The 27,238-nt window shown below is 55.3% G+C and overlaps 1 protein-coding gene across 6 annotated transcripts; it reads left to right on the forward strand.

Moving 5' to 3' along the window:
• The first annotated feature begins 306 nt into the window (after positions 1-306).
• AMPD2 (adenosine monophosphate deaminase 2) lies at positions 307-12,119 on the forward strand. 6 transcript variants are annotated; one of them, XM_045546733.1, is made up of 18 exons: positions 307-743; positions 5,592-5,722; positions 5,955-6,085; positions 6,489-6,557; positions 6,646-6,757; positions 7,032-7,218; positions 7,456-7,597; positions 7,707-7,796; positions 8,035-8,164; positions 8,346-8,540; positions 8,626-8,757; positions 8,904-9,067; positions 9,349-9,475; positions 9,567-9,730; positions 10,056-10,176; positions 10,479-10,652; positions 10,817-10,927; positions 11,079-12,119. In XM_045546733.1, exons 1-18 carry the CDS (start codon positions 734-736, stop codon positions 11,286-11,288), a joined length of 2,400 nt encoding a protein of 799 aa, XP_045402689.1. In that variant the 5' UTR covers positions 307-733; the 3' UTR covers positions 11,289-12,119. The 6 variants fall into 6 exon arrangements, with proteins under 6 accessions (XP_045402689.1, XP_045402691.1, XP_045402687.1 ...); XM_045546731.1 differs by lacking the exon at positions 307-743 and adding an exon at positions 765-1,704; XM_045546734.1 differs by lacking the exon at positions 307-743 and adding an exon at positions 1,920-4,430.
• Positions 12,120-27,238: the final 15,119 nt, after the last annotated feature.

A 27,238-nucleotide genomic window follows, 5' to 3' on the forward strand; every position in this document is an offset into this window, starting at 1 on the left:
TGTGCAAAGGGACTTTACCTTCAATCTTCACAATAACTCTTTTGAGCGAGGTACTGTCATTACGCCATCCCATCTTACTGATGAGGAAGCTGACGCACAAACCTTGCCCAAGCCCTAGGGTCGGCGGGGCAGACGTGGTGCGGAGAGTGCCCACGTGGCGCCCGGGACGAGAAAAGATGGCGGGGCGGGGCCGGCGCGGCGGGGGCGGGGCCGGGCGGGGGCGGGCCTGAGAGGGGCGGGGCCAGCGCGGCGGGGGCGGGCCCGAGCGGGGGCGGGGCCACGGACTGGCGGGGCCTGGGGCTTCAGACCGCGTCTGCGAGAGTTTGGTAGGGTCGCACCTGTTGCGTGACTCCCCCGCAATCCAGCCGCGGGACTCTGACCCTGAATACCCGGGCAGTGTTGAGAGGAGCCCAGACGAGTTCCGGATCCCGCTCCCTGGGGAGCACGTGGCTTGCCCGCCTGTAGAGTGCTGGGCTGGGGGTCGGGACGCCGGGGTCTCCTGAGGCCAGCCCGGCCTGGCCGCCGAGGTCAGTGGGGGTCCGTCTCCAGCCAGCCGGCAATTTTGAAAGATTGCTGCACCTCCCCCATCGCGGTGCCAGGGCAGGGGCCCTCGAAGCGACTTGGCAGGGGTCTGTGCGCCAGCCCCTCCCCCTCCACTCCCTCAGGACCCGGCTTCCCGGCTCTGCAGACCCTCCTGGGCGGCGTCCCCGGTGGCCCTTGAGACTCGGGCATCATGGCCTCAGGTGAGTGTGTGCTCGCGTGGTCTCTGGGACAGAGAAGTGCTGTGGCCAGGATGACAACAGGGTGGGGGTCCCAGCACAGCCTGCAGGTGCTAGGGAAGGCGGCCAGCTCCTCCTGGAAGGGCCCGGGGAAACAGAGCCTGAGTGTACAAAGACAGAGGGACAAGTCTGGGATGTTCTTCCCAGACCCCCAGCCAAGCCCCTGCCTCCTGGCCTCCCTGCCTTCCTAGGAGATAGCTTCTGCTGGACAGTGGAATTTTCCCAAGACAGGCCCCTCCCTCCTCGGCTGAGATTCTCAGTTCTACCCCCTCCTACCAGAGCTAAGCCACCCCTGGGGGTCATATGGAAAAGAAAAAAAGGGGGCTCTACCCCAGAGTATCCCTGCTCTGAGAGGAATGTGTTCTGAGCTTAGAGGCATTCACTGCTGGATTCCTGTTTACTGTTATTTTTTTCCTCCCAGGCTAGCTGGACCAGCTAGCCTGGACTTTGGCTCCTTTGGCTCCTTTGCCCTAGAGTGAGTGCTGGCAAGGGGTGAGGGTTCCTGAGAGGGTTAGTGGAGGGCCAGGGGTTGGCCATTCCCCATCTTGTTTTCTCTCCCGCGGCCCCATTCCCAGGCCCAGCCACCATCAGTCGCGTCACTCCAGGGACTGAGGAGGGAGGAGAGGGATAAGGGGCAGGGATGAGGCCCCACTCCCGAGGTTGCCTAGACAACCTGAGAAATCGTGGCCAGGGCCTCTTCCGCCGGCAGGGCGCTGCTTCCTGCATCAGTCACTCCCGCTGGAGGCGGGGCGGAGGAAGGGGTTGGATGTGGCAGAGCCAGGCCCCAGCCAGTGCCGCTCAGACTCCCCCGCTGGCACCGCTGTGGCCCCAGCCATGGCATCCTATCCATCTGACCCCGGCAAGCGCAAGGCCAAATACCCCTTTAAGAAGCGGGCCAGCCTGCAGGCCTCCACTGCAGTTCCAGGTGAGTGTGTGCTTGCCGGCCTCAGGCACGGGCTCTGTCCCACCACCCCTCATCCAGGCCACTGGTCCCCCAGAGAGGGGGCCCCCTTCTCCAGCATCCTATCTGAGGTGGTGCTCCTCAACCTCAGTGCCCGGGGGCTGGGGCTTGGAGGTGGAGGAGGGAAGGGAGGTGGGGGGGTGACTGAGGTTTCTATGTCAGGGATGCTGTCCTCTGTAACAAGGAGTGGGTGTGGGTGTGGGTGCAGCCAGAGTGTGTGTGCACACGTGTCAGCGTGTGCATGTGCTAAGACTGCTGTAAAGTGTGTGTGAATGGAGCGGGGGTGTGTGGGACTGGCTGCTTTGTGGACCGGCCACTCAGACTGGCGCCTGTGCCTTTACCAGACAGACTCGGGCTAGTTCCTCTTTCCAGGATCCCAGAACTAGATCCCCCTCACTGGTCGTCTGACAGCTGGGCACGCCCATTGCTGGCTGGCATCCCAGAGCTGGGGGCTCGACTGTATCTGTCGTTTGCTGTTTGCTCGCTCCTGGTCTGTATTGTGAGCCTCCTTAGGAGAATGAGGTGTCCTCGGGTCAGGACTGTGTGGGGATCCGGCTGGGGCTGCTGCCTGCACTGCGTGTGCTCCTGCACCCTTTGGTTCGGCTCCCACTGTAGTAGGCATCGCTGCACCATTTGGAGCCGGCAGCCAGGTGCAGCAGTGCCTGTCTCGGTGAGGCCTCTGCTGGCTCCGCTGCCTCGGCTGCCTGGGTCTGTGCCTGCAGGGGGATGTCTGCCCCCTGTCTGCTGCCCCCAGGCCTGTGGCGACGGAAAGACCCCCTCCACTTTGGTGACCAGGTCATGCCAACATAGTCCCCCACCCCTCCCGCAGCTGTGGATAACAACAGTCTGATCATCTGCCTCCTGTATTTTCTTATGCCATTGAAGATGCCTGGTGCAAGGTCTGTACTGTCCTGAGAGTGTTCTCTGTGGCCAGAAAGTGTGTCCCTTGTGGCTAGATCTGCACCAGTTGCCCTGTTGTTGAAGCAGAGACCTTTGGGTGGTCAGATGGTGTGAGCAGCTGATACTCGTGGGTCACGGCCTTGGGCACTCCCTGCCTACAGAGGTGGTCCTGGCAGGGAGTGAGGGGGCTCTTGGCCAAGAGGGGAGATAGGGCGGTCAGAACCTTGCAGTCGGTGGCCGTGGGGTTAGTGGAGTTGGCTTTGGTCGACTCCCTGTGTGAGTGTGGGCTATGTGTGTGTTGGTGCTGTAGCTGGGAACCTCCAGCACAGGCCCCAGGAGAAGGGACCAGCAGGCAGCTGAGTCTTCTAGGCCTGGCCTCAGAGAGCATGGAGGTTGCTGCCTGTTTGTCACCTCCGCTGAGCCTTCTGCAGCCTTGTGCAGTGCCTGGCGGGCCAGCTGCTGTAGCCTGTCCTGCTCACCCCAGCATTGCTGTGGATGGAGCCCCCGGGCACCCTGCTGGGGGGAGCGGGGCTGGTGGTTGCAATTTGGGCCTTTGACTCAGCTCCTGCTGACCCCATACAAAGCAGCCGTGGAGGTCTGTGGTCTGGGGCCGTATGTGGAGAGGCGGTGTGTAGGATCAGGGTTCTTGGGCAAGAAAAGACCTTACTTCTGGAGGAGACACAGGTATCCCTCTGTTTTTCCTCTTCCTACTCTGTCCTTTTCCAAGGAAGAGAAAGCATCATCCTCATCTCCGCCCCTGCCAAGTTCTCTTCACTGCCCTTCACTGCTCAGTTGCCTTGGCCCTGCACGGGCCGAGAGCCTCCCACCCTCCTCCAGGAGTGAGACTCCATGTGGGAAGCGTTTGGAGGGTCCCAGGAGTCCGTAATTGTAGACCCTCACGTCTGCAGAGGCTGGTGTTTCACAGAACACTTGGAGAGCACTTATCTCTGTGAGCATTGGGGCAGCTGTGGCTAGACAGGGCGCGGGCCCTTTATCACCCCGTTTGTAGACTCAAAGCCTCTCGGAGGTAGGTGGAGACTTGCCAATAAGTGGGAAGAGTCAGACTCAAGTCCTCCAAATTCTAGATCCTCTTTTCCCAAACCTCTCCTCCTGGACAGTTTGTCCTGTCCCTGAACGTAGGCCTGGAACAGAGTTGGAGGTCTGAGCAGCTGGGCGGCTGGGAAGCCTCAGTAACTGGCTCCTACTCAGACTGGGCCCCTTCCCCAGCTGACAGCCAGCTCCTCTCCCCAGCAAGGCCTTGTCTCTCCCAAGTGACCCCACAAGCCGGGCCAGAGGACAGCGGGGAGCAGCAAGGCCCCTGGGCAGAGGGAGCTGGCCCGGGAGGCTGGGCTCAGAGTTGAGGGCTGCTCCCCCTCCCTTTTCTCCCCTCCTACCCTCTGGCCGGCCAGGCCCTGCCTACTCGCTGTCCCCTAGAGCATTGGATTTTAAGGAAGCTTGGCCCCTCCCTGCCTGCCTGCCCTTCCCAATCAGCCTACCCTGTTTCTCCCCCTTGGGATCCCTGCATTCTGCTGGGCCCTGCATGGCACTGTGGAGGTTAAGGCCCTGTCAGTTCTGGAGTTCGTCTTACCTCCCAACTCTGATGCTCATCCCCTTGATTTCTGGGCTCCTTTGAACTCCCCCAGCCCCCTGCTCACAGCCATCCCAGGGTCTCCCCTGCTCACAGCTGCACTTGGTACAGCCCGTGCGGCCCCGGGGGACTGGCTGCAGCTTCACTCGGCAAACAGGCAAGGGGCATGGGGCTGCTGGCTGGAGCTGGCTGAACTCTGCAGGTAGGGTCCAGGCAGGGACCAGGCTAAGTGGGGGGCTGGGTCCTGTATCTGGGGCAAGTACCTTCCTCCTCCCTTTGTCCAGGCTTGGGACCAGACCTGGAGTGTGGGGCACAGAGACTTCAACCCTTTCCTAAGCCAGGGTGGAGAGGGGAAAGGAGAGTGCTGGAGGGGAGAGCCAAGCTTCCCACTGGGGAGGCTGTGCTGAGCCCAGGGAGGGCTCTCTGGGGCTGGGCTGGGGCTCAGGCAGCCCCTATAGACTCGCAGCCTCGAGGTCTTTAGTGCCAGCCTCCTGGTGGTACAGATGAGGAGTTCCATCCTTGATGGAGAAGGACCCTTGGCTTCTGATACTCCCTTACCCAGGGCCTCCGGCCCAGATCCCGGGGCCTCTGAGTGGCGCAGACTGTTTGTGGCAGCTCCCTTTGGAGGGGCAGCCAGCAGTGGGAGGGGCGGGCCAGGGCCAGGCCACTTCTTGGCAGCCCTGGGGTCCTGGGGGAGAGGCAGGCCTCTAGGGAGGAGGTCGGGTTCCCCTGCCAACCAGGTCCTCCACTTGCTCTCCTCTTCTTCCCTTGAGGGCTGGTCCCCTGGTGAGAGCTGAGGGGCAGCTGTGGCTCTGCTGTGCTCCGTAGGTCTGGGAGGTCGGGTGCAGTGCCCTGCCCTGCCCTGCCCCTCTGAGTGGAGGGTCTGCTAGTCCCCGGGGCAGGTCTGATCCCGGATCACCTGCTCTGGGAGCTGTAGGCTGGGGTCCTTGGTGTGGCTGCTTGGTCTTTAAGAGCGTCTGGTATGTGTCTGTGTGCATGTGAGTGTGCATGTGTCCGTGCACGTATGTGCGTGTGTGCGCACGGACACATGAGTGCCTGCTCTGGGAGGCAGTCACTTGAAGATGGCCTGAGGGCGCAGGCCCTAGTCCGGGGGTCTTATCTGTTGAGTGAATGAATGCACTCGTTCCAGGGGCAGACTCAGGACCCCCACCCGCGAGCCTGGAATGGGTGCGGGTGGGGTCCTTTAGGAGTCACACTCTGGCTCACTCCTCCGCCTCTGAGGAGGGACTGCCCACTTTCCAGGCCCTGGGCTCTTTTGGGAGCTGGCCTGGGGCAGGTGGGGGCCCAGGGCTTCCAGCGGCTGCCCCTCCACCCTTTGACCCTGGCATCACTGTCTCTGCAGAGGCTCGGGGTGGTCTGGGGGCCCCTCCGCTGCAGGCTGCCCGATCTTTGCCGGGCCCCGCCCCCTGCCTCAAGCACTTCCCGCTCGACCTGCGCACGTCTATGGATGGCAAATGCAAGGAGATCGCCGAGGTATCACCTGGCACCACCTGCACCCCTCACCCCATGTCCTCATGCCCTGCCTCTGCTCCCCATGCTCCTCCTCCCCAGCTGTCCCCTGGCCTCGTGCTTGGCTGTCTCCTGATCCTCAGCCTCTCCCAGGTACCCCCAGGTCCTGCCGCCCCCACCCTATCCCCAGACTCTGCAGGAGAGGGCCCAGGGGCTGAGGGCCAGGCCACACTGACCCTTCCTTCCCTCCCACCAGGAGCTGTTCAGCCGCTCGCTGGCTGAGAGTGAGCTCCGTAGTGCCCCGTATGAGTTCCCCGAGGAGAGCCCCATCGAGCAGCTGGAGGAGCGGCGGCAGCGGCTGGAGCGGCAGATCAGCCAGGATGTCAAGTGAGCCCGGCCCCGGAGCCTGGCGGGCGGCCGAGGGCACACACTGTGGTCGGCTCAGCATCCCTCTGTCTCCGTCTGGACCCTTTCAGAGCCCCTTCCCTGTCCCCTTTCCTCTCCTGTCCTCCCTTTGGGGTCCACACGGGGTGGCAGCATAGAGTGTGGGCTTCACAGACAGGCTGCTGGGTTCTGGTTCTGTCTCCCATCCACCGATGTGGCCTGGAACATTTTGCTTAACTTCTGGGTCTGGTGTCTCATCTCTAGAGTGGGGTAGGAACAGCACGGGGTTCTGCAGCTCTGCCTGTGAGATCACATGTGACAACACGTGTAACAGCACCTAGCACGGTGCCGGGACCTGGGAGCAACGACCATCCCTCGTGATCTGCCTGACCTCTCACCCCTCTAGGCTGGAGCCGGACATCCTGCTTAGGGCCAAGCAAGATTTCCTGAAGACGGACAGTGACTCGGACCTACAGTGAGGAGGGCACAGGGGTGCCGGGGATGTGGCGCCGGGGCCTGCCAGCTGCTGGCTCCAACCTCCTCCCTGTACCCCTCCCGTGCAGGCTGTACAAGGAGCAGGGCGAGGGGCAGGGTGACAGGGGCCTGCGGGAGCGTGATGTGGTGCTGGAGCGGGAGTTTCAGCGGGTCACCATCTCCGGGGAGGAGAAGTGTGGGGTGAGTGTGGGGCAGGACCTTGGGTCTCCGTTCGTGACTGTGTCCCAGCTGGGGAGCTGAGTGAGGGGCTGCTGGGGAGGGTGGTTCTCTTCCCCAGCAGCTGGAGGTCAGAGGGTCTACCTGATGTGCTGGGGCCAGAGTGGTCTGTGTGTTCCGGGGTCAGGGCCTGCGGGAGGTGGGCGTAGCTTGGGGTCTTGGGTAAGGCCTCAGGAAGGAGATGAGAGTGAGCCCGAGTCTGAGACGGAGGAGAGTGATCACGTGTCCTTGTCTCCAGGTGCCGTTCACAGACCTGCTGGACGCAGCCAAGAGTGTGGTGCGGGCACTCTTCATCCGGGAGAAGTACATGGCCCTGTCGCTGCAGAGCTTCTGCCCCACCACCCGCCGCTACCTGCAGCAGCTGGCCGAGAAGCCCCTAGAGACACGCACCTACGAGCAGGGCCCCGACACCCCTGTGTCTGCTGGTGGGACCCCCCTCCCTGCCCCGCTGCAAGTGCCCTGGGCTCCCGGGCTCCCTGAGCCTGGGGCCTGGGCATCTCCGCCCTGCCTGCCTCTGCCCACACGCAGCCTTTTGGTGCCCAGGGGTGGAGGTCAAGTCAGGAGCTACCTACCCTGCTGGGGTCTTTGACATCTCTCACCCTCTTTGGGGGCCCCTGCCTGGAAGAGCCCAGGCCCTGACTCTACCCTCCCTCCCCCTGCAGATGCCCCGGTGCACCCCCCTGCGCTGGAGCAGCACCCATATGAGCGCTGTGAGCCAAGTACCATGCCTGGGGACCTGGGCTTGGGTCTGCGCATGGTGCGGGGCGTGGTGCACGTCTACACCCGCAGGGAACCCGATGAGCAGTAAGAGCGGTGTTATGTGCTGGGGGACACTGTGTGGGAGGCTGCAGTGGCTGGAGAGGGGCCACCGGGCCTGGCACGCCCTCCTCACCCAGGCTCCCCTCCGTGCCAGTTGCTCAGAGGTGGAGCTGCCGTACCCCGACCTGCAGGAATTTGTGGCTGATGTCAATGTGCTGATGGCCCTGATTATCAATGGCCCCATGTGAGTCCCCTCTAGTCCCAGACAGTCAGCTCACCTCCCAGCCCAGATTCTGCAGCCCCAGCTCTGCCCCAGCCCCTGTCACCTGGTGTCTTGCCCCTCTCGGGTTCCCTCAGTCTGTTGCCCTCTTGGCAGCCTTCCTCCCGCACCCTCCCGCCTCCTCCCTCCACTCTGCTACCCAGGCCCTCCCCAGGTGCTCCCTTGAGGGCCTGAGTCCCTGCAATGTTCTCCTCGTGCCCAGAAAGTCATTCTGCTACCGCCGGCTGCAGTACCTGAGCTCCAAGTTCCAGATGCACGTGCTGCTCAACGAGATGAAGGAGCTGGCCGCCCAGAAGAAAGTGCCACACCGAGATTTCTACAACATCCGCAAGGTGGGCCCTCACTCCCCGCCCTCTGGCCCTCTCTGCGTCCTGACCCTGCACCTCTGTCCAGCGCCCCCCTCAAGGGCTTGGGCCCCCCAACCCGGCATCCAGAATGGAGTGTCCTCTCCCATCCCACCGCCCTGGGCCTTCCCGGCCTCTGGTGGACCAGCAGTGCCCTATCCCACCCCAGGTGGACACCCACATCCACGCCTCATCCTGCATGAACCAGAAGCATCTGCTGCGCTTCATCAAGCGGGCGATGAAGCGGCACCTGGATGAGATCGTGCATGTGGAGCAGGGCCGCGAGCAGACGCTGCGGGAGGTCTTCGAGAGCATGAACCTCACTGCCTACGACCTCAGTGTGGACACGCTCGACGTGCACGCGGTCCGTCCCGGTGGCACGGGCTGAGGGGCTGGGTCAGGGTAGGGGCGAGGGGTCAGGGTGACCTGGGCCTGCCCGTCTCCTCCAGGACAGGAACACCTTCCATCGCTTCGACAAGTTCAATGCCAAATACAACCCTATTGGGGAGTCTGTCCTCCGAGAGATCTTCATCAAGACCGACAACAGGGTTTCTGGGAAGTACTTTGCTCACATCATCAAGGTGAGGAGGCAGCCCCCAGCTACTGAGCCACGTGACCTGGGCATCTGGGGGGCCCTTGGGCGGGGGTCATGTGGGGTAAGAGGCCTGAAGAGGTCTGACTGAGTACACGTGGTGGGCGCAAGAATGTCTGCTCCGCATGTGTCTAGGAGGTGATGTCGGACCTGGAGGAGAGCAAATACCAGAACGCGGAGCTGCGGCTCTCTATCTACGGGCGCTCGAGGGATGAGTGGGACAAGCTGGCACGCTGGGCTGTCATGCACCGCGTGCACTCTCCCAATGTGCGCTGGCTCGTGCAGGTGCCCCGCCTCTTGTGAGTGTCCCGTGGAGTGGAAGGGAACATGGGGGGCCGTGTTCAAGGGGCCGGGTGGCTGAACCTCCCCTGACCCCGACAAGCCCTCTGAGTGCAAGGAGGGGCTGCCTGGTTCCACCCGTGGTCTGTTCAGCCCAGCCCACCCCGGTGCCCTCACTTTCCCAGCGTGGTTTAAGTGTCCTTCTGTGCTTTTGGGCCGAGCTCTGACCCTTACTGGCCTGCTGGGTTTCCTCTCGCTGGCCCCGACTTGCACGTGCCTGTGTGCTGTGTCTCGCCTGCAGTGACGTGTACCGTACCAAGGGCCAGCTGGCCAACTTCCAGGAGATGCTGGAGAACATCTTCCTGCCTCTGTTTGAGGCCACTGTGCACCCTGCCAGCCACCCGGAACTACACCTCTTCTTGGAGCACGTGAGCAGGCAGCACAGGGCGGGGTATGGGGAGGACGGCCAGCCTCAGCCCCGGCTGCAATTCTGGGCCTGACCACAGGGTTCTGTGCCAGGTGGATGGTTTTGACAGCGTGGATGATGAGTCCAAGCCCGAGAACCATGTCTTCAATCTGGAGAGCCCCCTCCCCGAGGCTTGGGTGGAGGAGGACAACCCACCCTACTCCTACTACCTGTACTACACCTTCGCCAACATGGCCACGTTGAACCACCTGCGCAGGTACCTGCACCACCCAGCGCTGAACCCCTGTGCACCATGTGGTCTCTCACCCAGCAAACCTCGCTCTGGGTGCCCTGTCCTGGGGCCACCAGAGCCCCGACCCACCCGGTGCCCCATGCTTGGACTGGAGGGGCTCTTTCTCTGCCCTGAGGGCCCCACCCCCACCCCTCAGCCCTCACAGCCAGGAATCTACCCCTGCTCCCCTCATCCAAGCCCACACAGTCCCTGCCTGGAGGATGTGCGTGTGCCGGGGTGGGGTTCAGGAGCTCCAGTGAGCCCAGGCCAGCCCAGGCTCAGGAGCTGACCCTGTCTTCATGCCCCCCAGGCAGAGGGGCTTCCACACGTTTGTGCTGAGGCCACACTGCGGGGAGGCTGGGCCCATCCACCACCTGGTGTCAGCTTTCATGCTGGCTGAGAACATCTCCCACGGGCTGCTGCTGCGCAAGGTCAGGCTCTGCACCTCCAGCCTCCCCTCCCAGTTGGTCACCTTCCTCTGAACCATCCAGCCCTTCAGTGACTGACCCCCCTCCCCCCCAGCCCCCAGATTGGACTCCACCTTCCCTCCCCACCCCAGCCTCCAGACTGGGGCCTCAGCTTGGACTCTGGCTGCAACTCGCCCTTCGCACGTCAGGCCCAGCTTGGCTTCTCTTCCCCCTGCCCACTGCTGTGGCCTGGACGCCCCAGGACCAGCATGCCCTCCCCGACTCCAGGCCACCCGACAGTCTCTTCCTCCCTGTCACCTGTGCAGGCCCCAGTCTTGCAGTACCTGTATTACCTGGCCCAGATCGGCATTGCCATGTCCCCACTCAGCAACAACAGCCTCTTCCTCAGCTACCACCGGAACCCGCTACCCGAGTACCTGTCCCGAGGCCTCATGGTCTCCCTGTCCACTGACGATCCCCTGCAGTTCCACTTTACCAAGGTCAGAGTCTGGCAGGCAGCCGGGCAGGCTGGTGTCCTGGAACACCTGGGGTTGCTCCGGGCTGGTGCTGCCCCCTGCTGGTGGGGCGCAGCGAGGGGCGAGGCCCACAGGGGAGGGGGCGCAGGGCTGGGGCCGGCCTGCCTGAGGGAACCTGGCCCACGCAGGAGCCACTGATGGAGGAGTACAGCATCGCCACCCAGGTGTGGAAGCTTAGCTCCTGCGACATGTGTGAGCTGGCCCGCAACAGTGTGCTCATGAGCGGCTTCTCCCACAAGGTACGATGCCTTCCTGCCTGGCTGCACCTTGGGATTGTGTCTCCTCCCCTCCTCTGCATTTGAGTCCTGGCCCTGGCCCTGGGTGGGTCTGGGGTGAGGCATGGCCACCCAGGACTGGCTGCAGCTCTGCCCGTCACCCCACCTCCTGCAGGTGAAGAGTCACTGGCTGGGACCCAACTATACCAAGGAGGGCCCCGAGGGAAATGACATCCGCCGCACCAACGTGCCAGACATCCGCGTGGGCTACCGCCATGAGACCCTGTGCCAGGAGCTGGCGCTCATCACGCAGGCCGTCCAGAGCGAGATGCTGGAGACCATCCCGGAGGAGGCGGGTGTGGCCACAAGCCCAGGGCCGCAGTGAGCCTGGCCCACGCAGCGCCCACCTCATCTCAGCACCTCGGCCGGGTTTCGTTTTCAGAGCCCTCCCAATCCTGTTGTAGTCTCTGCATGTCTCCGTTCTTTGTCTGTGTCTTGCATGTCTCTGACCGTGTCCCTGTCCCTGGGCCACCCCAGGGAAAGCAATGCCTGGGAATCTCCTTCACCGTTGTCTTAGCTCAGGTGGCACCTGACAGCCGAGGTTCTGAGGGATGGCCCTGCTGGAGGCTCTGTCCTAGGATCCTCAAAAGCCTGGCTATCCTCTGGGCTTCTCCAGTGTCCACAGGGCCTGGGGATGGTTGTGGGGGGCTGGCCCCTCTAGTCTTTGGAGTCCTACCTGGGCAAATCTGAGCTTTGGCCGGGGCTGAAGTTTAGACCCCTGTCTTATGTGGCCAAGGAGCAGTTGGGTGGGGTGTGTACAGCGCTGCTGTGGGCATCAGCTCTGTGGTGGGGAGAGCTGGGCCACAGCCCTGGGCTGCCTGGCCTGAGGGGGTGGGCCCCCGTCTCCACCGAGTCACTGCCCAGCAGCCTTCTCCGTCCTTTCCCCAGCCCACATGCTCCTCTGGTGTCAGCTTCCTGTGCCTCCATGAAGAGGACAGATGCCCTATGCTGTGTCCGGGGCCACTGCAGCCACAGGGTCCTGGATCTGCCACTAGCCCTGGGAGTAGTGTCCCAGTATGGCCCCCAGAGCTTTGAGCAGACCTGGATCCCGGCTGGCCCCCATGTTGTGTTCTGGACTGAGACTTTTGCTGTGAAATACAGTGTTTCATACGATCCGTCTTTCCTAGTGCATGAGAAATAAAGATTATTTAAGTAATGAGGCAGGTGGGGTCTCTGTTGGGAGAAGGGAGGGCCGTGGTGGGGTGGCTGTGGATGGAGGAACAGCACAGTCTGAGGGGAGCCGCCGGGCTTGGGTGGCGTTTGTGCACACAGGAACTGACAAAGGAGGCCGTCGGGGAGAGGAGATGCCCACCAGGCCGCATCCAGCCTGCCCCCTCTAAGGGGCACAGCCCTGTCTCCCCAGCTTGGGGGATGGCACCCCTTTCCCGCCTTGTACTTCCTCCCCACTTTCAGCCTCTTAGGGGACAGTCTGGTAGATATGAGAATATGCACTTACAGGCAAACCTCAGGCCAGTGATTCTGAAACTCTGGTCATCTGGGGGTCTTCTTTAAAATGCCCTTTGCAGGCCCTACCCTCAGGGATTCCGATTCAGGAAGGTGTGGCCCAGACATCTGCAAACTCCTGGGCAGAATCTGTTGCAAGGGGTTGAAGCGAGCCTGTGTCTTCTGAATCCAGCCTTGACCCACTCAGCTTCTGTCCCCCGTTTAATATGTAATTTCTGGAGTACCCCCTTGGCACAGCGGTTGCTGGAGTCTGCTGCCTAAGTACCGAAGGAACGTGGAATGTGCCCGGGACTGTGCAAGGTCCTGGGTAGGCGGGAGGTCCTGTCATTGCAGCTGCAGCTGTGAGGGGAGGAAAGGCCTCCTCTGGCTGGCTGCCTCGGAGATGATTAGCTCTAGAACAGCGTGAGCCTGTGTAATTGAGGGCCTGGGCAGAGCGAGAGCAAGAGCAGGAGGCTGGAAGGCCGTCAGCTTCCTCCTGTCCTGTCAGCTGCTCTGCCCCAGCCCCGCCTCTGCCAGCAGGCGGGAGGGCGCATCTGTACCTGGCCCTGTTCCGTGCCTGGCTGCCCTGGGCGAAAGCTCTCGTCCCCAGCCTCCCCCTGCTGGCCAAGACCCAGGGCCCTTCAGTTCCAGAAGATGTCTCTTGCCGATTCATTCTAGCCATTTACATGTCACACGATTGAATGTCAGGGCTGGAGAAGAGTGAGAGGTTGGGCACCTCTGGCTGACTCCTGGTTGGAAAACAGGCTCAGGAGGTGAAAGTGGCTGGTGGCAGAGCCTGGACTGGAACTCAGTGTCCAGGGCTCCTGCACCTCACATGGCCTCGTCTGCCCAAGGGGTGATGCTTTTCAAGGGGAATCACTTTTCAAGGAGATGACTATATTTAATAATATAAGCAAGCTGTATCTTGTCTTTGACAAGGAAGCAGGATTAGATCTTTGTTTCTTTTTTTTTTTTTGAGACAAGGTCTCACTCTTGCACAGGCTAGAGTGCAGTGGTGGGATCATAGCTCACTGCAGCCTGGACTTGCTGGGCTTTAAATGATCCTCTTGCCTCAGCCTCCTGAGTAGCTGGGACTATAGGTGTGTACCACCATGCCCAGCTAATTAAAAAAAAATTTTTTTAGAGATGAGGTCTTGCTATGTTGCACATGCTGGTCTCAAACTCCTGGACTCAAGTAATATTCCCGCCTCAGCCTCCCAAAGCACTGGGATTACAGGTGTGAGCCAGAAGATCTTTCTAGAAGGTCCCTTGAAGACAAGAACTGCCTGTCCCATTTGCCAGCACTTAGGACTCCACATCTACTCATTGAATTTGTTATTTAATAGAATCCTTCATTCCATTTTCTTGTCTCCTGTTTTTCCGTGTGTGCTAAGGCCTAGCTCTAAGAATATTACTAAAAGAGTAATATTACTAAAGAGTAAAGAATTTTTTAGCAAACTCTCCACGATTTATTTTTTAAACAACTTGCTTCTGGTTTTCCAGTTTGCCAGAAATTTCTCTTTCAAACATTTATCAAGAGCAAATAATCTTAAAACAGTAAGGTCTTAAAATTTCCTCCTATGTGAAAAGAAAATCATTTTCATTAAAGAAATTTGGGAAATATAAGAAAATGGGAAGAAGAAAAAAGCCTATTCATAATCTTTTTTTTTTGGTCTTCATAAATTCTTTGCCCACCCATTCATAATGTAATCTTCAAATATTTGCTGTATGATTGAGATATATGTATACATATTTTTAAAACATTTTATCTATGTATTCCTTTCAGTTCTTTTAAAACGTATTTTTGAGTTAAGATCACATAGGTATAATTTTGTGTTTTTCAAATTATTTTAACATAAATCCACGTCATGAAAATACTCTAAATATAAATTTTAATTACAGTGCACTGCCCCAGGGTGAGCCTGCCCATGATTTACTCTTACAGCTCTTTTCTGTTAAGAATAGCCATGGCCTAATGTGGCTGACAGTGTGCATTCTGGAGCCAGGCCATACAGGTTTGAATTTTGGCTCCACCGTTTTCCTGCTGGGTGACCTTGGGCAAGTTACTCTCCCTCTCTGTGCCTCCAGGTCCTCACCCCATTTCATGGGGATAATAATAGCACTTTCCTCATAGGTTTCAATTAGTCGCTGGTTATAAAGTACTAAGTAAGTGCTCAATAAATCTTAGCTATTACTGTCTCTGCATGAAGCCCTAAGTCTAGATGCCCATGAGTGAAGTCACCAGGTCCAATGTATAATTTTTTTTTTTTACTGTTCTTGATAGAGATGGATCAAAGTGTATGAACCGAGATTAAAGTCCTTTCCTTGCCCTCTACCTGCCCACGCCTTCCTCGCTGTCCTTCCACCTCCTTTCCTTTTGGAACCCATCACGCCCCTCTTTGAGACCCTTTGGGAGGTGCGTGTGTCTTCGTGAAGGAGGCAGCATCTTCCGCCCTCTCTGTAGTCAGAGGTCAGGGGCCAGAGGCTCTTGCCTGGATAGGGGAGGGGAATGAGGGTGAGCACCAGAGGGAATTTTAAAACTTGATCTGCTTTAAAAGGCCCCCAACAGAGTGCAGTAAAATGTGCAAACAAATCTGCCACCTCCCAGTCCTGGGGCTGGCCCTGAGTGAAATCTACATGGGAGACTGTCCCCTGTCAATCACAAAACTTTGCAAACTGGGCAGTTGGAGGGCCCTGTGCCAAGCCACATCCCATCCTGCACTGCACTGGTTCACCTCCCTGGCGCCCCCTCCTGGGGGAGTTGAGGGGAGCGGGTGGAGAGCTGGCTGTTCCTGCAGAGTTGGAGGCCGGGTGAGGGTAGGGGTGCTTGGTTAAGCTGACAGTGATCTTGACTTCTAAACTCCACCTCAGGACATTTACTCTGTCAAAATATTGCCTCATTTGCAAATTTATTAATATGAAATTCCAATAAAGGTTTACACATTAAATCATATTTAATCCAATGTTTGACAAATCACTTTGTTTTCAAAATGAGAGTAAAGATGCCTGATTTAGGATGCCCTGGAGTCAATCTGGAGTGTGTAGTCTCTGCAGCCAGACCCTCGGGGTGGCCTGCGTGTCTAGAGATGGGGACGATTCAAGTGCCCTGGCTTTGTGAGCAAATCTGTCCTCTCTGGAGGGCAAGGCGGACTTTTAAAGGCCCCCCTTCCCCAGCTGAAAGAAAAACTTTGGGGCTGCAAAATATGAAAAAAGCAAAGTTGAAATTGACAAATGTTTAACTGCCTTGAGAAAAGAGTATGTCAACTTTGATATTTGTTAAGTTTGGTACCCTGACAAATGTCAGTATATTTGAAAACAATTTGTAAGTTGGATTTTTGGCAAGAGTTCCTGATGATTAAAGAGAAATCATAGCCAATAGTAAATTAAATGAGTTACTCTTAGTCAAGTAATTTCAAAATCAAATTTATAAAAGCTCTTAAATTTAAAGCAAAGAAGAGTTATATTTAATGCAGGATGTGGGTGTATTTGAATGTTTGTTAGAGTGAGGATGGGGCCTCCGAGAATCAGACACAGGGTCTGTGAAGGGATTAAAAGGCTCAGCCCTGCAGTCCCGCTCTGGGCCAGGGCATTGGCTCAGCTTCAGGTCTAGCCTTCAGCCTTCCTGCCTCAACAAATAGTCTGGGCAGAGTTGGAGCAGCTACTACAACCACTGGCATCTTCTCTGAATCTGTGCAACAACCATCCACGGCTGGAGTTTCTGTCTCCATTTTGCAGATGAGAAACTACCCTGCGTTTATTTTTTTTTTATTTTTATTTTCATTTTTTTAATAGAGACAGGGTCTCACTGTGCTCAGGCTGGTGTCAAACCCCTGAGCTGCAGCTATCCTCCCGCCTCGGCCTCCCAGGAAGTGAGGACTACAGGCGTGAGCCACTGCGCCCGGCCCTGACCTGAGTTTAAATGCGAGTGTTCCCTTTATTGGCTGGGCAAGTCAGCCCTCTTCCCTGACTTCCCAGGCTTGGGGAAAATACGCAAAGAGGAGGCCACTACCAACCCATCCCCAGCCTGGGGTCCTAAGGAAGCAACACTAGGGTATGTTTGCCTGTCTACTGTGCGTTTCCTGTAGTGATGGTGGGGTAAAATACCTATGAGCACCTGGCATTGGTCTAGGCTCTTTACCACGGTGAATGCACTTGCTGTTCCTGGGACTCTGCATTGTAGCTATCACATACTCCCTCTCAGAGAGAATGAGGTTCAGGGAGGTTAAGTAACTTACCCAACATGACTCAGCTAGTAAGTGGCAGAGCTGAGATTTGAACCCAGAACTATCTGTCTGCAAAGTCTTTGTTCCACGTGTCTGATTTGGGGGCGGGGGGCGGGGAGTCCCTGCAGGGGTGGGGTGCTCAGGGAAGGGACAGTGTCTGGCTCTGATGAGCAGATGGACCAGTGTGGGGGAGTCTGGAGGCAGAATGGTCGTGGACGAGGCTCCTGCCACATCCCGGATGTGGGTGATGAGGTTCTGGATGGTGGCTGTGGGGTAGAAAGGGGATTTTTAGGGGGGTAGTTAAGACCCGTGGTTAAGACAGGGTGGCAGAGCTGGCAATAACCTTGTGATTGGCTGGTGCAACCTGGTAAAAGATTGAGACCTGAATGCCCTGATGGGGCTGCAAGCCCTACTCCTCCCTGCTGCCTTCCACCCGGCCCAGGCCACACATGGCCGGGGAGCTGCCTGAGTTTGTGATCCCTGGATGAAAATCACCATTTCATGGTACAGCTGTCAGGTATTGGCTGTGAGATCTTGGGCAGATTATATGAACTCTGAACATTAGTTCTCTAATCTATAAAATGAGGACATCAGGGTCCACCTGCATTTGTTTGTTATGGAGATTAAATACTGTTTATGAAGCTGAGTTCAAGTCCAGGGGACTTGGACAACTATGGAAACTCCATCGGGGGGCCAGAGAAAGGTGAGCTAATTCCTTCTGGAGAGAATAGCAATAATATCATGTTGGTTTTGTGCTTTATAATTTCTACATTGAATTTTTATAATAGCCTGATGAATTGGATGAGACAAGAGTGTGATTATTCCCACCGGCGGCCTCAGCTCCTTTCAGAACAAGGTGGGATCTAAACAGAAGTAATCGAGTGTTACACATATGTAATGGGTAGTGGCGTGGAAAACCAGAGAGGCCCCATGTTGCTTGGTCAAAGGTGGTGAGTGGGGAGAGGACCCGGCGTAGGACTCCTGGCCCAGTGCTCTTGCCTGTGAGCTCCCTTTGGGACCTGCTGGAGATGTGAGTCAGGGCCTGGCCAGAGGTGTGAATAGGGGCTGGGGTGGAGAGCGGGGAGCAAGGGGTGAGGTCTGGCTTTGACAAGGCCACTGAGACTTTCGAAGGCAGGTGCCCCTGGGTCTCTTTAACTCCTCTGAGCCTCCCCTTCGCTGTTCCCCACCTCACACCCCTACCGTGGGCCTGAGTGCCTTCTGGGAGAGCCTGCTGGCTCCGCGTCCTGGGGGCCTCCTGGGTGGAGGCTCGGCCCCCTGCCCTCATCTCAGCCCCCTCTCCTTCCTGCTCCTTCTCTTCTGCTCCCAGCCTTCATTAGCCAACTTCTTATTTATCTCATTCCTTTCCCTGAATAACTTTTTAATTCTCACAACAGCACCGTGCAGTATCTACTATCTTTATCCACACTGCACAGATGTGTGTCCTAATGCACAGAGAAATTAGGTGATTGGTAAGTGATTGGCCCGGTCACTCGGCTGGCACGATGTAGAGCCAGGATTCAACCCCTGGGACATCTGACAGGCTCCAAGTTGAACCGTTAGGGTGCGCTGTCACCAGAGGACTGGCAAACTCCAGAATCTTGCAAGACCGAGCTGTCTCAGAGCATCGGAATCCCACATCATCCGGGACACAGTGACATCCAGCCAAGATGCTGCTGAGATGAGAGGTCTGCAGGTTTTGCCACAGGGTAGCAGGAGAAGTTGGGACAATACCCACAACAGCTGTGTCTGTGTCATCCACTTCTGTGAATAGCCCTGTCTTGACCGGTAGTCTGTATTTCCTTCTTCTGGTAGGAGAGCGGCACCTCCCTATGCATAGTGTTACCCACCCAGCGAGGGTAACCCTAAGTGACTTTTTCATAAAGTAGTTTGCACCTTCCTGTGCTCCTCTTCTTCAGCAAACTGTCCCCCGAGCCCCACCACTCTTGGGCTTCTACTCGGCCGCCCATCCCCCTTCCAAGGCCAGTCCTCCCCGCTATTCTCCTTGACCTCTCCGAGACACCGCAGCCCACCAACTGCTTCCTTTTGGGGAACATTTCTTGTCTCTTGGCGTGGGTAACCCTGCGCCCGGCTGGTCCTCCTGCCTTCCTGATGGCTTTCTCACTGTCTCCCTGTCTCCGTCTCTCTCCATCTGCCTTTCTCCCCAGCAGGCCGGGAGGCCGATTCCTGCTGCAGGTGCCTGGCCTGCTGGGCTCTTTCCTTAGACCCTGGAGTCAGGAAAGAAGTTTGTTGGGGCAGAGGCGGGGAGAGGGGAGGAGCAAGGAGAGAAGCTCCTCTGCAGTACCCATCGAGGGTCCTGGGTGGGTCGATACATTAGCAGAGGCCAAGACGGACCAGGAGATGTGTTCTGTCCATCTGCCCCAGCACCCAGAGACGACCAGTGCACAGGAACGCTAACCCAGCTTGCAGGAGATGTGGAGCAGACCTGGTAAGCTACTTACCAGCTGATACAGTTTGGATGTTGGGCCCCTCCAAATCTCATGTTGAAATTTGATCCCCAGTGTTGAATGTGGGGCCTGGTGGGAGGTGTTTGGGTCATGAGGGCAGATTTCTCATGAATGGCTTGGTGCCCTCCGAGTTCTCACTTTGTTAGTTCACGTGAGAGCTGGTTGTTTCACAGAGCCTGGCACCTGCTCCCTCTCTCTTGCTTCTGCTCTCGCCATATGACACGCCTGCTCCCGCTTCACCTTCCGCCTTGATCGTAAGCTCCCTGAAGCCCTCAGCAGAAGCAGATGTTGGCACGATGATTCTTGTACAGCCTGAAGAATCGTGAGCCAAATAAACCTGTTTTCTTTATAAATTACCCAGCCTCAGGCATTTCTTTATAGCAGTGCAAAATGGACTAACACACTAGCTTATAATAAGAACTCAAAACATAATGAATAGGATTTTTTTCTTTTTTTTAGAGATAGGGTCTTGCTCTGTTACCCAGGCTGGAGTGCAGTGGCATCATCATAGCTCACTATAACCTCAAACTCCTGGGCACAAGTGATCCTCCCGCCTTGGCCTCCCAAGGTGCTGGGATTATAGGTGTGAATCACCATGCCTAGTTGCATAGGATTTTTTAAAAAGGTCAACCAGAGGTGGCTCGATGAGGGTGAGTTGGAACCAGAGTTTTGAATAGTCTGGGTCAGCCCTGGGTCTCCTTCTCCTCTGCACCCACATGCCCCCGAGCAGAGCCACGCTAGCCCATACAGTGCCTTTTTTTTTGAGAAAGAGTCTCACTCTGTCACCCCGGATAGGGTGCAATGTCATTATCATAGCTCACTGCAACCTCCAACTCCTGGGCTCAAGCAATCCCCCTGCCTCAGCATCCCGAGTAGCTGGGACTACGGGTGTGTACCACCATGCCTGGCTAATTTTTCTATTTTTTATAGAGATGGGGTCTCACTCTTGCTCAGGCTGGTCTCAAACTCCTTACCTCAAGTGATCCTCCCACCTCGGCCTCCCAGAGTGCTAGGATTAGAGGTGTGAGCCACCGTGCCCGGCCCTTATAAAGTGCCTGTGTGTGTTTAGAAATAAAGATGCCCCCCCCCCCCCCGGGTGGACACAGCCTCATGCTGGGAAGCACAGCGTGGCGAGCAGAGCACAGGCTGGCTCTCAGCCCCTGATCACCCAGGGGCTCTTGTGCAGTGTGTGATCTACCTTGACACGTGTGATAGCCAGCCTGGGGTCCCTGGGGCACCTGCAGCCTGATGGTGCACATGCAGCCACATTATCGCTGATGCCACTGGCTCTTGTGCCTACTCTTGGGGGATGTCACCCAGCGGGTCTGAGAGTTCCAGGCAGTATCCTATGTGAGCCTGTAAATCAACTGAAGCTCCAGGCACCCCCACTCCACCCCAATCATTGAGCTGAGCAAGGCTCAGGGCCCACACAGCTGCCTGTGTGCCTCTAGTTGTGGTGGGAATGCACATTCATGCCAAAGTATCCCGAGGGTGGTCTGCTTTGGGTGCTAGAGACCCCACTGTGGACAATCCAGGTGCATGACTCACTCCCTCCCCCCTGCCACACCCAGTCCTTGTGCACCAGATGCCTTGTGGGCGGCTTGGGGTCCCGGGTCACGCACAAGCCAGGGCTGATGCTCACCTCCATGTCTCCTTTGTGTGTTAGGAGATGGGCTATTAGGACAGCTCATGGAACTGATGGCATCTTTTGATAAAGAAGAGTGTCCCTCCCTCTAGGTGGTTGCAGCTGTGCAGGGCGAGTTCCCGGAGGAGCAGAGTGTGGGCTGATCTCAGCTCCCACTTGCCCATGGATGGTAGTCCTTGTGCAGTTTCCAACATGTCCACATGGTGGCGGTACCCCGTGGGAACAGCTCCTGCTTCTGCCCATGGCTCTTGGCTCCAGGGCCGGGTGGGCTGGAGCACCCTCTCCAGGCACCCATGGTCACTCACTCATGCAGTGGGCACCCTTGGGTCCCCACCCCAGCAGCCCAGTAGACAGGCTGGCTCACGTATGAATCCCCCGGTGAGAGCTACTGCTTGGCTCACACCAGGACCCCACTGGGTGGAGAGCTGCCCCTGGCTAGCTGCGGTGGACACCCTCTTCCCGGGCAAGGCTGGAGACACGCACACGCTGGCCCTTTGGCTGTGCTGCTCTAAACCTCCGCTCCACCCCCATTGTCTCGTTACCACATTCTTCCTTCAGATACGTGGGCCACCTGCGGTTAGGCGGCATCTTTTACATCAGCACAACCTAATTGGGTTTCTGGGCTTTTCCTGTTCTTCATCTGGAATGCCTCTTAATTTTTAGATGATTTTTGCAGGTGTTGATTTCATCTCCTCTAAGTGGATTTTCCTGTAACCTTCAGAACTTTGAGGAAGACCTAATTGTCACCTCCATATCCTGGTCACACCCCAGTCCTAGTGAGGAGATAAAGCTCCTGGCAAAGGCTCATATGGGCTGCAGGTGGTCGGGGCAGGAAGGGAGCTCTAGGGTTTGGGGCCCTTGGGCAAGTCTCCAAGGAGGAGATGGGCTTTGACCAGACTTTGCAAGGGTGGGGAGAACCTGCTTGCAGGATGGCAGGGAGGAAAGCATTCTGGGACTGTGGGGGGGGCATCTTCACCCCATCCTTTTGTGTGGGGTCAGCGTCCCAAAGGCCACAGTAGAAGGGGACAGCACTGTCCTTGATACTTGGCCCAGTGCCTCCCTGGGATGGAGCCTGGAGGGGTCTCCTTGCCTCTCTCAGAGGCAGGGGCTGAGTCTGCTGGCACGGGAGGCTTGTCCCATGACACAGTCCAGTATTTGTTCCCTGTGGGAGCTCAGCTCTGAAAACCCTGCTGACCCTGGGAGTGCATGGGCACAGGGCCTCTTCAGTCTGACTGAAGAGATTTGTCCTAAAGAGGATGGCCTGGAGCTCACTTTGAGGCCAGGGGTAGAAAGGATTTGCTAGCCTCTTATGGAGTCAGGGGTGGGCTTGGTACGGGTTGCTGGGGGGACGCTGTGCGGGTCCTTGAAGAGCGATAAACCGGCGGACTCCAAGCCGTAAGCTCAGGGTCTCCCAGTTTCACCCACTCTAGCCACATACTTCCAAGCTATTATTCTCTTAATATTTTCTTTCAATTGATTTTAAATAAATCCACTTAAAAATCAGGCTCAGTACAGCTTTACACCCCCTAGGATGACTACAATAGGATAAAAATGGAAAATAACAAGTGTTGGCAAGGATGCAGATAAATTGGAACCCTCATGATTGCTGATGGAAATGTAAAATGGTGCAGCCACTGTGGAAAACAGCTTGGTGGTTTCTGAAAAAGTTACACATAGAACTACCACGTGACCCAGCAATTCCCCTTCTGGGCATATTCATGTAAGAGAACTGAAGACTGGGACTCAACCAAATACATGTACACACATGTGTACAGCAGCACTAGTCACGATGGTGAAAAGGTGAAAATAGCCCAGATGTGCATCAACAAATAAATGGATAAATGTAATGTGTTATACCCATACAATGGAATATTATTTAGCCATAAAAAGGAATTAAGGTCTGATACAGGCTATGACATGGATGAACCCCGAAAACATTATGCTAAGTGAAAGAAGCCAGACACAAAACATTACATGTTCCATTTATATGAAAAATCCAGAATAGGTAAATCCACAGGCACATGATACAGACGGTGGTTTCCAGGGGCTGGGTTAAGGGGGTAATGGCAGCAACGGCTTAATGGGTATGGGGTTTCTTTTGTGGGGGTGATAAAAATGTTTGAAATTAGATAGAGGTGGTGCTTGCCCAACATTGTAAACGTACTAATTGTTACTGAATTGCTGATTTTAAAATGGTTCGTTTTTCACACGGCCATTGAATATATGCTTTGACTCTGTCACTTTTAGGCTGACCCCGTTTCCCTGAGAAAGTACTTGTTACAGGTGCTCCTCCAACAAAATCATGGCTAGTGTCACCTTTTAGTCTCAAAAATTTCCTATTTGAATGATAAATGTTATTGATTCCCTATTCTTAATAAATGAGATGCAAGTTTAAATTTAAAAAATGGTTGATTTTGTTATGTGAATTTCATTTCAGTGTAAAAAAGTGAGAAAAAACAATCAGGCTCAGTATTCTTACTTGTAAGGAGAGGGTAATAAGCACTACTTATTTCATGGGGAGGTGGTAAGGAATAAAATAATATGTGCAAAGTGGCCAGCACTCAGCTATTCAAGAAAGATGGCCATTATTCTCCGAATGCTACTTCCTAGGATTGCACCGCGGGATGCCCCAAAGTCTTTGTTCTGGCCACTGCGGGATGTGGCTTAAGTCCATGGGCAAAGACCCAGAAAAGCCCAAAGAGCTGTAGGGTGAGGTGGCGCCAACCGGGCTGTCCCTGTCATGCGGCCAGAGCCGACCGACCCCCTTGCCGGAGCAGGGGAGCAGATGGAGCGAGGGCTGAAGCGAGGGCTGAAGCCAGGGCTTCCGCAGGCACGGCCCGGGAGCTACACGTTTGGCCACCAGGGGGCGCTGCTGGCGTTGGCGTTCCCAGAAATCAGGCGGGGATTTAGGCCTCTGCAGGGTATTAGTTAACGTGCAACCCTACAGGTAACCATGGAGTCCAGCAAATGTGGGATTTGCCGGCGTTCACCAGGCTTCCCACGTTGCCCAGGAGCAGGCGTGGGGCCCTGTGGCCAGAGGAGCGCTCCAGGCTTCTGTCCCATTGCCCTGTAGCCTGCGTCCCCTCCCGAGGAGCGGAGGCTGTTCCTCCCACCTGGGTCCCGCAGTGCGGCACCAAGGCCGTGCCTCTGCCATCGGGCCGGGCCGGGGACTGAGAGGCAGGGCCGGTGTGAGAAGGCGCAGACGCAGCGGGTGGCGGGTTGAGGTTGGTCTCTCTGCTGCAGGGTAAGGGAACTGGGGGTCTGTGGTATGTCCGGACCCCTCTGTGCCGCGAAGCCACAGCCTTCCTTCCCTCCCAGCCACAGCTGCAGGAGCCAGCGTCACCTCTGCTTCCTGTTTAATTGGGCAGTTCTCAGCCAGGCAGGAGTCTGTCTGGAATCTCAGCTTGTCTACTGAGAGCCCCAGTTTCCACAGCCCCTCTTCTGGGGGTGTCCCCGACCCCTGATGCTCCACCACCACCATCACCTTCACCGTATTGCTACCTGCAGATTCTTGCTTGTCCCCAACCCCAGTTCAGACCCCCGAACGAGCAGATGGCCCAGCTCCAGTCTTCTGGGGCCAACCCTGCTATCTGCTTTGCATTCTTGCCAGGGCCACCCATGGCCTCCCCCGCATGGGCCTGATCTCTCTGTACACTGTCTTTGTATGTAGGGGGACAGCAACAGTAAACCCAAAAGGCTTACTACTGGGAGCTTTTTGCAGCCAGTGCTATTTTGGGGGCCTGGTGCATTGCTCTTGAAGCTTCCCCACACATTCTCTCTGGCTCTGGTCTCTCAGTGGCTTATCTGTGGCCTTGTTTTCCCGTCTAGGTGTGCGTATAGGATCTACGTGACACTGAGATATTCTGGCCTTGTGAAGTGTCATTTTTTGCTGATAATGAACACAGAGGACACAAAGCATTCTAAGAAACGTCCACTGTGCTTGGCTTGTGAGAGTCCCTTACTTCGTGCCAAGATTGAGGATTATCAGCTCCCACGGTGTTTGGAAACAGTCTTGGATCGTTGCTGGATGTCTGGGTCCTGTGGCTTCACCCTGCAGCCTTTTGTAGGTGTTCTGGGTAGACCCAGGCCTTGGGGCTGACTGGACTTGATCAAATATAACTGTGTGTCCTCAGGAAAGTTACTTAATTTCCCTGAACTTCAGTTTTCTCATCCATAAAATAGGGAAGAAAAATAATTCAGAGATGTTTGGAAAATTTCGTGAGAAAATATATGTAGTAGACACATAGTAGGCACTCGGTAAACATTGGCTGGGATTGTTAGTAAAAGCTAATAGGCCCCTTCTTTAAAGAGAACATAGCTCTTTCCTAAACACCACTGTCACACTTGAACTGACTGTCAAGCAGTTATTGTTCCTCAAGACACCCAGGAGCAGAGGCTGGGGGAGGGGTATTCCAGGGTGCAGGGCGACACAGACTGCCACTTGCTACTTAGGGAAACACCTGCACTCCCAGGCGAAAAGCAGGAAAAAGACTCTTTCCAACTCTGCTGGTTTGAGGTGGATCTGGGCCCTCTGTCTGGGTAGGGTGAGGCAGCTGGCAGGGAGCTGGGTGCCCATTCCAACAGCTGGCCAAGGGTAGCAGAGGGAAGTTTGCTCTCAAAGGAATTAGGAGAACAGCCTGCAGTCAAGTGTGAGATCAAATTTTGGAACACATCAGTGCTGTGAGGGACCCTAGGTGAGCACTCTTAGTCCCAAACATCATGAGAACTGCTGGAAGTCTCACAGCTACGGCGGGCACAGCAGACTGGAGATGGTGCACATTTTTGTAGCCTGCAACTTTACTCAACTTGTTAGTTCTAACAGGTTTTTTTGTGGAGTATTTAGAATTTTCTACATATAAGATTACATCATCTGCCAATAGAGATACTTTTACTTCTTTTCCAATGTGGATAAATTTTATTTCTTTTCCTTGCCTAAATGCTCTGCTAGGACTTTGAATACTTACTATGTTGAATATAAGTGGTGAGAGTGAGCATCCTTTGCCTTGTTCCTAATCTTAGAGAAAAAGCTTTCAGTTTTTCACTATGGAGTATGGTGTTAGCTGTGGGCTTGTCATATATGGCCTTTATTATGACGCTTGGGGTAAAGTCCTTCTATACCTAGTTTGTTGAGATTTTTTTTTACCAAGAAAGGTAAGAATTTTGTCAAATGCTTTTTCTGCATCTATTGAAATAATCATCTGATTTTACCCTTCATTTTGTTAATGTGGTATATCACGTTAATTGATTTGCATATGTTGAACCACCCTTGGAAAGGACTTGAAAAGACATTTCTCCAAAGAAGACATAAATGGCTGACAGGTATTAATATATGAAAAGATGTTCAATATCATTAATCATAAGAGAAATGCAAATCAAAACCACAATGAGATATCACCTCACACCTATTAGTTAGGATGGCTATTGTCAAAAAACAAAACAAAACATAAAAAAATAAATAAAATAAAATAAAATAAAATAAAATAAAATAAAATAAAATAAACAAACTCCCCAATCCTTCCAAAAGGTAAAAAATGCTGTGGAGAAGAAACTTGAACTCTTATACACTGTTGGTAGGAAAATCAAATGGTGCAGCAACTATGAAAAACAGTATAGTTTCCTCAAAAAATTAAAATGAGAACTACCGTATTGAGCCAGCAATCCTACTTCTGGGCATATATCCAAAAGAATTGAAATCAGTATCTCAAAGAGATATTAGCACTCCTTTGTTCACTGTAGGGTTATTCACAATAGTTAAGACATGGAAACAACCTAAATGTTCATCACCAGATGAACAGATAAAGGAAATGTGATATATGCATATAGTGGAATATTATTTAGCCTTAAAAAGGAGGAAATTCTTCAATATGTGACACTATGGATGAACCTGGAGGACATTGTACTAAGTGAAATTAGCCAGTCACAGACGAACAAATACTGCATGATTCTACTTATATGAAGTATCTAAAGTAGTCAAACTCATGGAAGTCGAGACAAGAATGGTGGTTGGCAGGGCCTGGGAGGAGGAGGAAATGGGGAGTTGCTGTTTAACAGGTATAAAGTTTCAGTTACACACGGTAAATAAGTTCTGGAGATCTGCTGTGCAACACTGTGCCTACCGTTAACAATACTATACTGTACACTTAAAATTTGTTGAGAGAGTAGATCTTACGTTAAGTGTTGTTATCACTTTGAGATAAGGCCCCATTCTGCCACCAGGCAGGAGTGCAGTGGTGTCATCATAGCTCACTGCAGCTTTGAACTGCTGGGCTCAAGTGATCCTCCTGCCTCAGCCTCCTGAGTAGCTGGACTACAGGCACTTGACACCATGCCCAGCTAATTTTTTTTAAAACTTTTATAGAGATGGGGTCTTGCTCTGTTGCCCAGGCTGGTCTCAAACCCCTGGGCTCAAGGAATCCTCCTGCTTTAGCCTCCCAAAGTGCTGGGATTATAGGTGTGAGCCACCATGCCTGGTGCCATAATTTTTTTAAAAAGCTTTAAA

This window comes from Lemur catta, chromosome 3 (assembly GCF_020740605.2).
Source record: "Lemur catta isolate mLemCat1 chromosome 3, mLemCat1.pri, whole genome shotgun sequence".
NCBI lineage: Eukaryota > Metazoa > Chordata > Mammalia > Primates > Lemuridae > Lemur > Lemur catta.